The sequence below is a fragment of the Nothobranchius furzeri genome, chromosome 19 (genome assembly GCF_043380555.1).
Source record: "Nothobranchius furzeri strain GRZ-AD chromosome 19, NfurGRZ-RIMD1, whole genome shotgun sequence".
NCBI classification, from domain to species: domain Eukaryota; kingdom Metazoa; phylum Chordata; class Actinopteri; order Cyprinodontiformes; family Nothobranchiidae; genus Nothobranchius; species Nothobranchius furzeri.
In genome coordinates, this window is record NC_091759.1 from 25,162,414 (window position 1) to 25,172,145 (window position 9,732).

The 9,732-nt window shown below is 45.4% G+C and overlaps 2 protein-coding genes across 2 annotated transcripts; both read right to left on the reverse strand.

Moving 5' to 3' along the window:
• Window positions 1-2,402: 2,402 nt before the first annotated feature.
• eef1a1l2 (eukaryotic translation elongation factor 1 alpha 1, like 2) lies at window positions 2,403-5,655 on the reverse strand. The gene is made up of 8 exons (XM_015974152.2): window positions 5,522-5,655; window positions 4,766-4,922; window positions 4,100-4,279; window positions 3,729-4,025; window positions 3,489-3,639; window positions 3,148-3,404; window positions 2,848-3,082; window positions 2,403-2,733 (listed from the first exon to the last, which is right to left on the reverse strand). Exons 2-8 carry the CDS (start codon window positions 4,907-4,909, stop codon window positions 2,609-2,611), a joined length of 1,389 nt encoding a protein of 462 aa, XP_015829638.1. The 5' UTR covers window positions 4,910-4,922; window positions 5,522-5,655; the 3' UTR covers window positions 2,403-2,608.
• Window positions 5,656-5,785: 130 nt separating this feature from the next.
• Window positions 5,786-9,352, reverse strand: LOC107394933 (elongation factor 1-alpha). Its single transcript, XM_015974153.3, has 8 exons — window positions 9,007-9,352; window positions 8,055-8,209; window positions 7,530-7,709; window positions 7,159-7,455; window positions 6,935-7,085; window positions 6,608-6,864; window positions 6,304-6,538; window positions 5,786-6,219 (listed from the first exon to the last, which is right to left on the reverse strand). The coding sequence occupies exons 2-8, from the start codon at window positions 8,196-8,198 to the stop codon at window positions 6,098-6,100; spliced, it is 1,386 nt and encodes a 461-aa protein (XP_015829639.1). The 5' UTR covers window positions 8,199-8,209; window positions 9,007-9,352; the 3' UTR covers window positions 5,786-6,097.
• Window positions 9,353-9,732: the final 380 nt, after the last annotated feature.

Sequence of the window (9,732 nt, forward strand, 5' to 3'; positions counted from 1 at the left end):
AAGTCCCAGGTCAGACACGTTACAGGTCTAATTAAAGTAAATCAGACAAACAAACTGACCTCTGTGACAGTATCCCTTCACCTGTGACGTCAGTTTTCACCTGAAACAAACACCTTTAGCCTGCCTGGTGCTCTGGTTTGATCAGAAGTATCCACCTTGTTGTTGACTGCATCAGTTGATGTGCTGAAACACACGAAACGTTCATAAAAACTAAAACTAGCAACAGGAAGTGGATTCTACAGCGGAGCGTAAAGCAGCTGGTGGAGCAGGAGCTGTCGTTGTCATGGTGTAGCTTGTAAATAAAGCTTTAATACGTCAGAAACCGCAGCAGCACAAACGCAGCACTAATAAATGAGACCGATCCGGTTTATTTGGGAGCTACCTGGGGGACGGTGACGTCATCGCCCCCTAATAACTTGTCATGCGTCATAAACCGCAGCAGCACAAACGAAGCCTATTGGCTCGTACTTTTCAAGTAGGTGGGGGTCAGCTTCACGGAGGCGCAGGTGAGCTGCTGAACTTCAGGCTGGCCTGTGTGAATGAATGAATGAATGAATGAATCAGCTGATTTTAGATGACAGCTCTTGGATCCATTCTCACTTGACCTTTTTCAGGAAACATCCGGGACTTTCCCATGCAGAACCTCCAACTACCTCCTGAAATAATCCTGTTTTTATTGTTTTGATGTAAATGAACGCGTTAAAGAGCAGCGCTCACCTGCGGCAGGTGGATCGGATCCAGGTGTTCCGGGTTTCACTTTCAGTTCAGGTGAAACCAACTTCCTGTCTAGGAAGGTTTTAATCCTAAATATATTAGCATGAATTTTACTTTATTCTCACACATGACTGATTTATTACCTTGACTTTTCAATTAAGCTGCGCAAGTTTAATTAATTTAATCTTTTTTTTCCTTTTGTCACAATAAATAAATATTTATGTCAGATTTTCCCTCCAATAAATAAATAAATAAAGATTTATGTCAGATTTTTCCTCCAATAAATAAATAATAAATATTTATGTCAGATTTTCCCTCCAATAAATAAATAATAAATATTTATGTCAGCTTTTCCCTCCAATAAATAAATAATAAATAAATATTTATGTCAGATTTTTCCTCCAATAAATAAATAAATATTTATGTCAGATTTTCCCTCCAATAAATAAACAAATAAATAAATATTTATGTCAGATTTTCCCTCCAATAAATAAATAATAAATAAATATTTATGTCAGATTTTCCCTCCAATAGATAAATAATAAATAAATATTTATGTCAGCTTTTCCCTCCAATAAATAAATAATAAATAAATATTTATGTCAGATTTTTCCTCCAATAAATAAATAAATATTTATGTCAGATTTTCCCTCCAATAAATTAACAAATAAATAAATAAATAAATATTTATGTCAGATTTTCCCCTCCAATAAATAAATAAAGATTTATGTCAGATTTTTCCTCCAATAAATAAATAATAAATAAATATTTATGTCAGATTTTCCCTCCAATAAATAAATAATAAATAAATATTTATGTCAGACTTTCCCTCCAATAAATAAATAAATAAATATTTATGTCAGACTTTCCCTCCAATAAATAAATAAATATTTATGTCAGATTTTCCCTCCAATAAATAAATAAATAAATATTTATGTCAGACTTTCCCTCCACCACTTTAGGATTTTTCTTTTCCTTTAAGGTGGACTTTGGTTAAAATATATTTGACTCAGCATCTCAGAATAAAAGAGCTAAATTTCTACCTGAAAACATTTAAGTTTTGGCACAAAAAAAACAAACAAACAGCGAATTTGGTCTGAAAGCAAGTATGAAGATAAAAATAAATTCATTCAATTAAAAGACGTTTATGTGATTTTAGTCATTTTTATTATAATGTATGACATTTTATATTTGCTTTTATTTATAACAAAATAAAAGTATATTTCTCATACTTATGAATTATTATATATTAAAGTTTGTGTGATTTTTCATTCTAATTTACTGCATTAAGATAAATCCACCAGTGAAGAAGCCGGTGGAGACGATGGAGGTCTCCAGATGAAACACGAAGGTTAAAATCCAGAATGTAGGATTTATTTTAAATAATTTCCTGAGTTCAAACTGAAATAAATAATCATTAATTTCATCCCTAAAAGGATTTGACTTGTTTATCATTATAATCCACTGATCTGATTAATCCCAAGCTGAACGGGTCCCAGATTGAGTCAGTTCTGTTTGGCAGAATTATTTAAATATAATCAGAATAAAAAAGGAATAAAGCAGCTTCAGGATCTCAAATAAATCCTAAAATCTGTGAACTTCTCCAGAATAAAAAGACTTAAACACAGGATTAAATCTGAGAGATTATGGGTGTGTTTGGGTCTGACGGAAGCACACGGAGTCAGCAGGAACGTGTTTGGGATGTTTATTTGATTACTGAACACCAGCGCTTCCCGCTGAAGCAGGAAAACCAGGTTCCTTTCCTGCGGAAGCTTTTGCGATGAGCTTTAATCAGCGTGAGCCAGTCCTTGAGAGGAGAGCTGTGTCTCCGGGAAGACGGCGCTGGGTGGACAGGAGGAGACGGGACCTGCTGCGGGACCTCCCGCACGATCCTTCATTTCTTCTTCTCGGCCTTCTGTGCAGATTTTGTGACTTTCCCTCCGGAAGGCGCCTTCTTCTCCACGGATTTGATCACGCCGACGGCCACCGTCTGCCTCATGTCGCGGACGGCAAAACGACCTGAGAGGAGGAAGAAAACCAGAAAATAACCCTGGGTCCTCTAAGAACAAGTCAGAATGAAGTCATGTTTTCAGATCGAGTCTTTTCTGCTCAGCGGATTATTCCTGGACTCACCCAGCGGAGGATACTGGGAGAAGCTCTCCACACACATGGGTTTTCCAGGCACCATGGTGACGATGGCAGCATCTCCAGACTTCAGAGCTTTGGGATTATCCTCCAGCTTCTTACCGGAACGACGGTCAATCTTCTCCTTGAGCTCACTGAATTTGCAGGCGATGTGAGCGGTGTGGCAGTCGAGCACGGGGGCGTAACCCTGAGCGATCTGACCCGGGTGGTTCAGGATGATGACCTGAGGAGGAGGAGGAGGAAGAGTTAGCCAATGATCATCTAATGGAATGCGTCTATGCGGCTCACCTGGGCGCTGAAGTTCTCGGCGGCCAGTGGGGGGTCGTTCTTGCTGTCTCCGGCCACGTTCCCACGCCGGACCTCCTTCACGGAGACGTTCTTCACGTTGAAGCCAACGTTGTCGCCGGGCAGAGCCTCAGGCAGAGACTCGTGGTGCATCTCCACAGACTTGACCTCAGTGGTCAGGTTGGGCGGGGCAAAGGTGACGACCATACCGGGTTTCAGGATGCCGGTCTCCACGCGGCCGACGGGAACGGTTCCGATGCCTGGAGGAGGAGGAGAAGCCAGTCGTTGTGGCTGAAGGTTGGGTTTAGGGTCAGGATCTAGTAAATCAAGCCTGCTGCTCTTACCGCCGATCTTGTAGACGTCCTGCAGAGGGAGACGGAGGGGCTTGTCAGTGGGACGGCTGGGCGGCATGATGGAGTCCAGGGCCTCCAGCAGGGTCACGCCCGTAGCTCCGCCCTCCTTGCGCTCAATCTTCCACCCCTTAAACCAGCCCATCTGTAAAGGATGTGAGTAAAAGTTGGTTTGCTGTGAAGTCCAAGAAGAAGGTCAAAAGAAGACACCATGGAGGCGGTTCGGTCTCTCACCTTGTCACTGGCCTCCAGCATGTTGTCTCCATGCCAACCGGAGATGGGGACGAAGGCCACGGTGGCGGGGTTGTAGCCGATCTTCTTGATGTAGGCGCTCACCTCCTTGGTGATCTCCTCGTAGCGTTTCTGGCTGTAAGGCGGTTCGGTGGAGTCCATCTTGTTCACACCGACGATGAGCTGCTTCACGCCCAGCGTGTAGGCCAGCAGGGCGTGCTCGCGGGTCTGGCCGTTCTTGGAGATACCAGCCTCGAACTCACCAACACCAGCAGCAACAATCAGCACGGCGCAGTCAGCCTGGAAAACACAAGATGTTGGAGAGAAATCCTCCAAACCCACTTCAGGACGTGGCTCAGATCTTCCATCTTTACCTGGGAGGTACCAGTGATCATGTTCTTGATGAAATCCCTGTGTCCAGGAGCATCAATGATGGTCACGTAGTACTTGCTGGTCTCAAACTTCCACAGAGCGATGTCGATGGTGATACCACGCTCACGCTCGGCCTTCAGTTTGTCCAACACCCAGGCGTACTTGAAGGAGCCCTTGCCCATCTGCAAACACATTAGATATAAATGTAGACAGCAATTTAAATAGGAACATCTACCACTGATTCCTACCAGACTAATTTACTTAATGTTATACATTAATGATTTTTGTCACTGGTTATATTTTCTGGTTATGACTTTTTGGCTTCAGATATTAAAAACAAATATTTGGTGTTGTTGGAGTTTAAAAAAACAAATCCAAAAAGTGGTCAGTCCATTTCCATTTAAATGAATTGACATGCATATTTACAAAAATAAGACTTTTTAATCCGGTGAAATCAATAAGAGCTTCTAAAAGCCAAATATGTAAAGATTTTTCTTTTAATCCAGAAAACCTCCTGCAGCAAAAGCCAGTACCCACCAGCAGGGGGCGCTGTTATCCTGTCATAAACGAGGGGTTGTGTTCGTCCTGTGAAACACTATCCCACCAGCAGAGGGCGCTGATGCATCGTGATTATAACAGTGAACCAGAACCTGTGATAGAATACAAACCTCGGCGGCTTCCTTCTCAAACTTCTCGATGGTTCTCTTGTCGATGCCACCGCACTTGTAGATCAGGTGACCGGTGGTGGTGGACTTGCCGGAGTCGACGTGGCCGATGACCACGATGTTAATGTGGGTCTTCTCTTTTCCCATTTCGGTTCACCGGCTACAAACAAACGGGAAGTTTTTTAAAATTCCAATTTTTCCTTAAAACAATCCGCCACGGTGTAATGACTTGTTTTTAAAACTTTTACATGGGAAAATGCACCAAATACGATCCAATTTGATTATCCCCTTCATTTATTTTTAAACCTTCCAGATTTTGGCCGAGTCATGCCTGCAGAACAAGCTCGTACAACAGTAGAGCCCAACCCAAAGTTCATTTTAAACATTTTGTAATCGCTCATTCGTGACACCCGAAAGCGGCGCTGAGTCACGCTCGACCACCGGCAACCAGCCTCCATGTTACACACAGCCGCCATGTTGTCTTCTGACGGGAGCGCGCATGCAGCCTATCCTTCGTTTCACTGAGCGCGCCCCCGACCATATGAACGAGCATGACTGAGAATCAGAAATCTGCAGCCTTTCCACGTTTTCAAATCCCATAAAAGACTCAACAGCTCGATTCAGCAGTTCAATGGCAATCTTTTCAGGAAACCCTAACTGTAAAGTACAATCTCAGGCATCAGGTGATTAAATTAGCTTTGTCCTCATTCATACCTTTAAGTTAAACGTTTAGATTTCTAAAATTAGAAACACACCAACCTGTTCCCAGCAGCTACAAAGAAATCCTAAATTTGAAGGGGCAAAAGGACAGAACCGGATCTGAGCACAGCTTTTATACTGCAGCTAGAGAGGGAGGGCAGCCCAGGCTCTGGTGAAGGGGTGCCATTGGCCAGGGGGGTACTCCTGTGGAGGGGATTGGATGACCAACCGCACCCGGGTAGCTGGTCAACAGCTGCAAGCCAGGCTCGCCAGTCAGATACAACCTCGCGCCAACTGCAACACTTAAGGACACAGACAAGCCAATTGCGATTTTTTCAGAGACATTTATTTTATTAGTTACCAGCAGCTTTCTTCCCAATTAATTTGTGGCATTTTTAAAGATTGATACAATTTTAAACAAGTCAACCTAAAGAGGCACCATCCCGTGATCTAAACGACAATGCCAGAGTTTTTTTTCCTGCGAAAACTTTTGCGATGGGTTTTAATCAGCATAAGCCAGTCCTTGAGTAGAGAGCTGTGCCTCAGAGATGACCCAGGGTGGTGAGAGGAAATGGGGGAGGAGGTGGCCCGCAGCTGCCGGCACACCACGCCTTGCTGGACGTCCTGCACGACCATTCATTTCTTCTTCTGGGCCTTCTCTGCAGCCTTGGTCGTCTTTCCGGAGACCTCCTTGGTGTCCACAGCCTTTATGACACCAACAGCCACAGTCTGCCTCATGTCACGAACAGCGAAACGACCTGCAGGTAGAACACAGGTGAGCAGGTGTTAGACAAGCCTTACACTAACAGCTCACGGTTCAGGATCCCAGAACAGAAACTTACCAAGGGGAGGGTAGTTCGAGAAGGGCTCCACAACCATGGGCTTCTGTGGGATCAACTTGACGATGGCAGCATCTCCAGACTTGACAAACTTGGGGTTGTCCTCCAGCTTCTTGCCAGAACGACGGTCGATCTTCTCAATCAGCTCCTTGAACTTGCAAGCAATGTGAGCTGTGTGGCAGTCGAGCACGGGGGCGTAACCCTCATTGATCTGACCTGGGTGGTTCAGGATGATGACCTGCAAATGTTCATGGTTTAGAAACATTTAAACAACTTTTGGACGAAACACTGCTCAAACACTACTGACCTGGGCGTTGAAGCTGTCAGCAGCCTTGGGTGGGTCGTTCTTGCTGTCACCAGCAACGTACCCACGACGAATTTCCTTAACGGAGACGTTCTTGACGTTGAAGCCAACATTGTCACCAGGCACGGCCTCGGGCAGAGACTCGTGGTGCATCTCCACAGACTTGACCTCAGTGGTCAGGTTGGGGGGAGCGAAGGTGACGACCATACCGGGCTTCAGGACACCAGTCTCAACACGACCGACGGGTACAGTTCCAATACCTAAAATAGAGAATCAGTGAGCTCCACATTGAATTCCTTCTTTAAAAACGTGTTACGGTTAGCGTCGTACCGCCAATCTTGTAGACGTCCTGCAGGGGCAGACGGAGGGGCTTGTCGGTGGGACGAGAAGGTGGCAGGATGGCATCCAGAGCCTCCAACAGAGTGGTTCCACTGGCGTTTCCATCCTTGCGTTCAATCTTCCACCCCTTGAACCAGTTCATCTATGGAAAATTTCAACAGTTTAGTTTCGAGGTACTGCCATTTACACACCTGGACACACATTGGTATCCTTACCTTGTCGCTGGCCTCCAGCATGTTGTCTCCGTGCCATCCGGAGATGGGGACGAAGGCAACAGCAGCAGGGTTGTAGCCGATCTTCTTGATGTAGGTGCTCACTTCCTTTTGGATTTCCTCAAAACGGGCCTGGCTGTAAGGGGGCTCGGTAGAGTCCATCTTGTTCACACCGACGATGAGCTGCTTCACGCCCAGAGTGAAAGCAAGCAGGGCGTGCTCGCGGGTCTGACCGTTCTTTGAGATACCAGCCTCGAACTCACCAACACCAGCAGCAACAATCAGCACGGCGCAGTCAGCCTGGAAAACACAAGATGTTGGAGAGAAATCCTCCAAACCCACTTCAGGACGTGGCTCAGATCTTCCATCTTTACCTGGGAGGTACCAGTGATCATGTTCTTGATGAAATCCCTGTGTCCAGGAGCATCAATGATGGTCACGTAGTACTTGCTGGTCTCAAACTTCCACAGAGCGATGTCGATGGTGATACCACGCTCACGCTCGGCCTTCAGTTTGTCCAACACCCAGGCGTACTTGAAGGAGCCCTTGCCCATCTGCAAACACAAAAGTACTTGAATAAACCACGTTTTAAAACCATTAATACCTGAATTACAGAATTTAGTAAATGTCAAACTGATGTAACCCCGTTTAAAAACAATTAGGTCAACTGAAATTCATTTACAACATTTAAACAAACTTAAGTTTATAATGTCTTTCAGCCTAAACTGTAAGAAGTGCACAATCACGATTAGCTGCTCCCGCCATGAAGCCCCACCCCGCGTGCGCGCTCACGGCGCGTGCTACACCCTCGTGCCGGCCAGTCGGGCACGCTGGTGCCGCCATCTTGGATACGTTTCAGTAGGCTTTAAACATTTGAGAAATAACAATTAACCGCTTACCTCGGCGGCTTCCTTCTCGAACTTCTCGATGGTTCTCTTGTCGATGCCACCGCACTTGTAGATCAGGTGACCGGTGGAGGTGGACTTGCCGGAGTCGACATGGCCAATGACCACGATGTTGATGTGGGTCTTTTCCTTTCCCATTTTGTTAGTTACTGTAAAACAGGCAATATAAACAAAACCTTTTCAGTTCTATGATTTAACAACACCAAACGTCTAAATTAATCACATTAACACTAAATGACGTTAGCCACATTAACACTAAATGACGTTAGCCTAGCGGACGCGAGCATCAACTCCGACCGCCCCTGAGAGGATTATCATTTTAATAATCAAACGAGCGGTAATTTAATGAAGAGGTCCTGTATAGATTGTATTAAGGTGCGTCTTAATCACTTTTCGGCCTCATTAGTTCTGAGCTTTAGCCGCTAGCAGGCGGAGGCTGGTAGGCCGCACTCGGCCACAGGCCAGCCCGCCGAGACACGTGTTCTCTCGGCCACGTCGGATAAAGTTACAAAGACCTCCGAATACCTAGAGTCTAACTCGTCCAGACTACCAACACCTGTTACTGGGAATCATGTCCAGTTGTTCAGAAGAGGAGAGGGAAGAAATGCCATTAAGAGCATCCTCGAGTGTTCCCTTTTCCAGCTTCCTTTGTTCCTTTTCCCGGTTTCTCGTTCCTCACGTCATCGCTACTGTTAAAAAGCTTAAGTAGACATCACTAAAACACCGCGACTAGCACCAAAATTAGCCAAGCGACCGAGTGTGGTCACAACTAAACACAGCATACGCTTTATTACAGAAACCTCCACAGGTCCGCGTTGGGTTACGTAACCGAAAATCTGCTTAAATTAGTCAGAGCTAAAATATGAGCACAAGAACCGCTCCTTGTAACGTAGCCGGTACCGAGCTCCACCGTCTTATCCAAGTGATGAATCACAGCAGAACTTACCGGTGTTTCAGGGTTCTCACGGCCAAAGCAGCTACCCCTAGCCAGGTAACAGAAAGAGGAAGCCTGCAGTCGGACTGGGGGGTTTTATAGAGGATGGGAGGCAGCCTGACGTCCCGTCAGCAAAGCCTGCAAATCACACGCATTCCTGTAAAAACGTCATCACGCAGCCGCCGGATGGAGCGTGTGAAACATGCGTGGTGTCTGATCTGGACGGGTTCATGTCAGCCTCCAAACACACAAAAACACACCATCATGGTTCCTCACAGACCAGCCAGCCAGCGGAGAATCATGATGTATGACCACAAAGCTACTCATTTCTGCTCCATGTCCAGTTGTGACACAGACACCGCCTGCTGTCCTTTACCAGTCTGAGTGGTAAAAGGGGTTTTGAGTGCATTAGAAGGAAATCCTTTGTATAAAAATTTAGATTAAAAAAATCTTTTCTATTTCACAGGTTCTGAACTGACCACCGCCCCTGCAAGACGCACTGCCTCCCACCTGCTGGTATCAGAGGGACGACTGGTTTGTCTGATTACTTTAGTCCAGGAGAGATCTGCATTCAAATAGAAGCTGAACGTAAACCCAGAGCCCCTGCTGGTCTTAAGGCACCATCTTATCAGCAGGCATTTGCATAGCTGCCCAGCAGATGCATAGTTGGATATTTGATTGAATGAAAGTCAATTCTTATGCTGCAACTGGTTCACGGGGGAACAAACACAAGTATAA

What these genes read in the sequence shown, in the direction of transcription:
- eef1a1l2 (XM_015974152.2), bottom strand. Translation starts at nt 4,909, where the DNA reads ATGGGAAAAGAGAAGACCCACATTAACATCGTGGTCATCGGCCACGTC. An exon ending in TGATCACTGGTACCTCCCAG is followed by an intron (nt 4,026 to 4,099) that starts GTAAAGATGGAA and finishes TGTGTTTTCCAG; the next exon opens with GCTGACTGCGCCGTGCTGAT. An exon ending in CCGAGAACTTCAGCGCCCAG is followed by an intron (nt 3,083 to 3,147) that starts GTGAGCCGCATA and finishes CCTCCTCCTCAG; the next exon opens with GTCATCATCCTGAACCACCC.
- LOC107394933 (XM_015974153.3), bottom strand. Translation starts at nt 8,198, where the DNA reads ATGGGAAAGGAAAAGACCCACATCAACATCGTGGTCATTGGCCATGTC. An exon ending in TCGAGAAGGAAGCCGCCGAG is followed by an intron (nt 7,710 to 8,054) that starts GTAAGCGGTTAA and finishes TTGTGTTTGCAG; the next exon opens with ATGGGCAAGGGCTCCTTCAA. An exon ending in TGCTGGAGGCCAGCGACAAG is followed by an intron (nt 7,086 to 7,158) that starts GTAAGGATACCA and finishes AATTTTCCATAG; the next exon opens with ATGAACTGGTTCAAGGGGTG.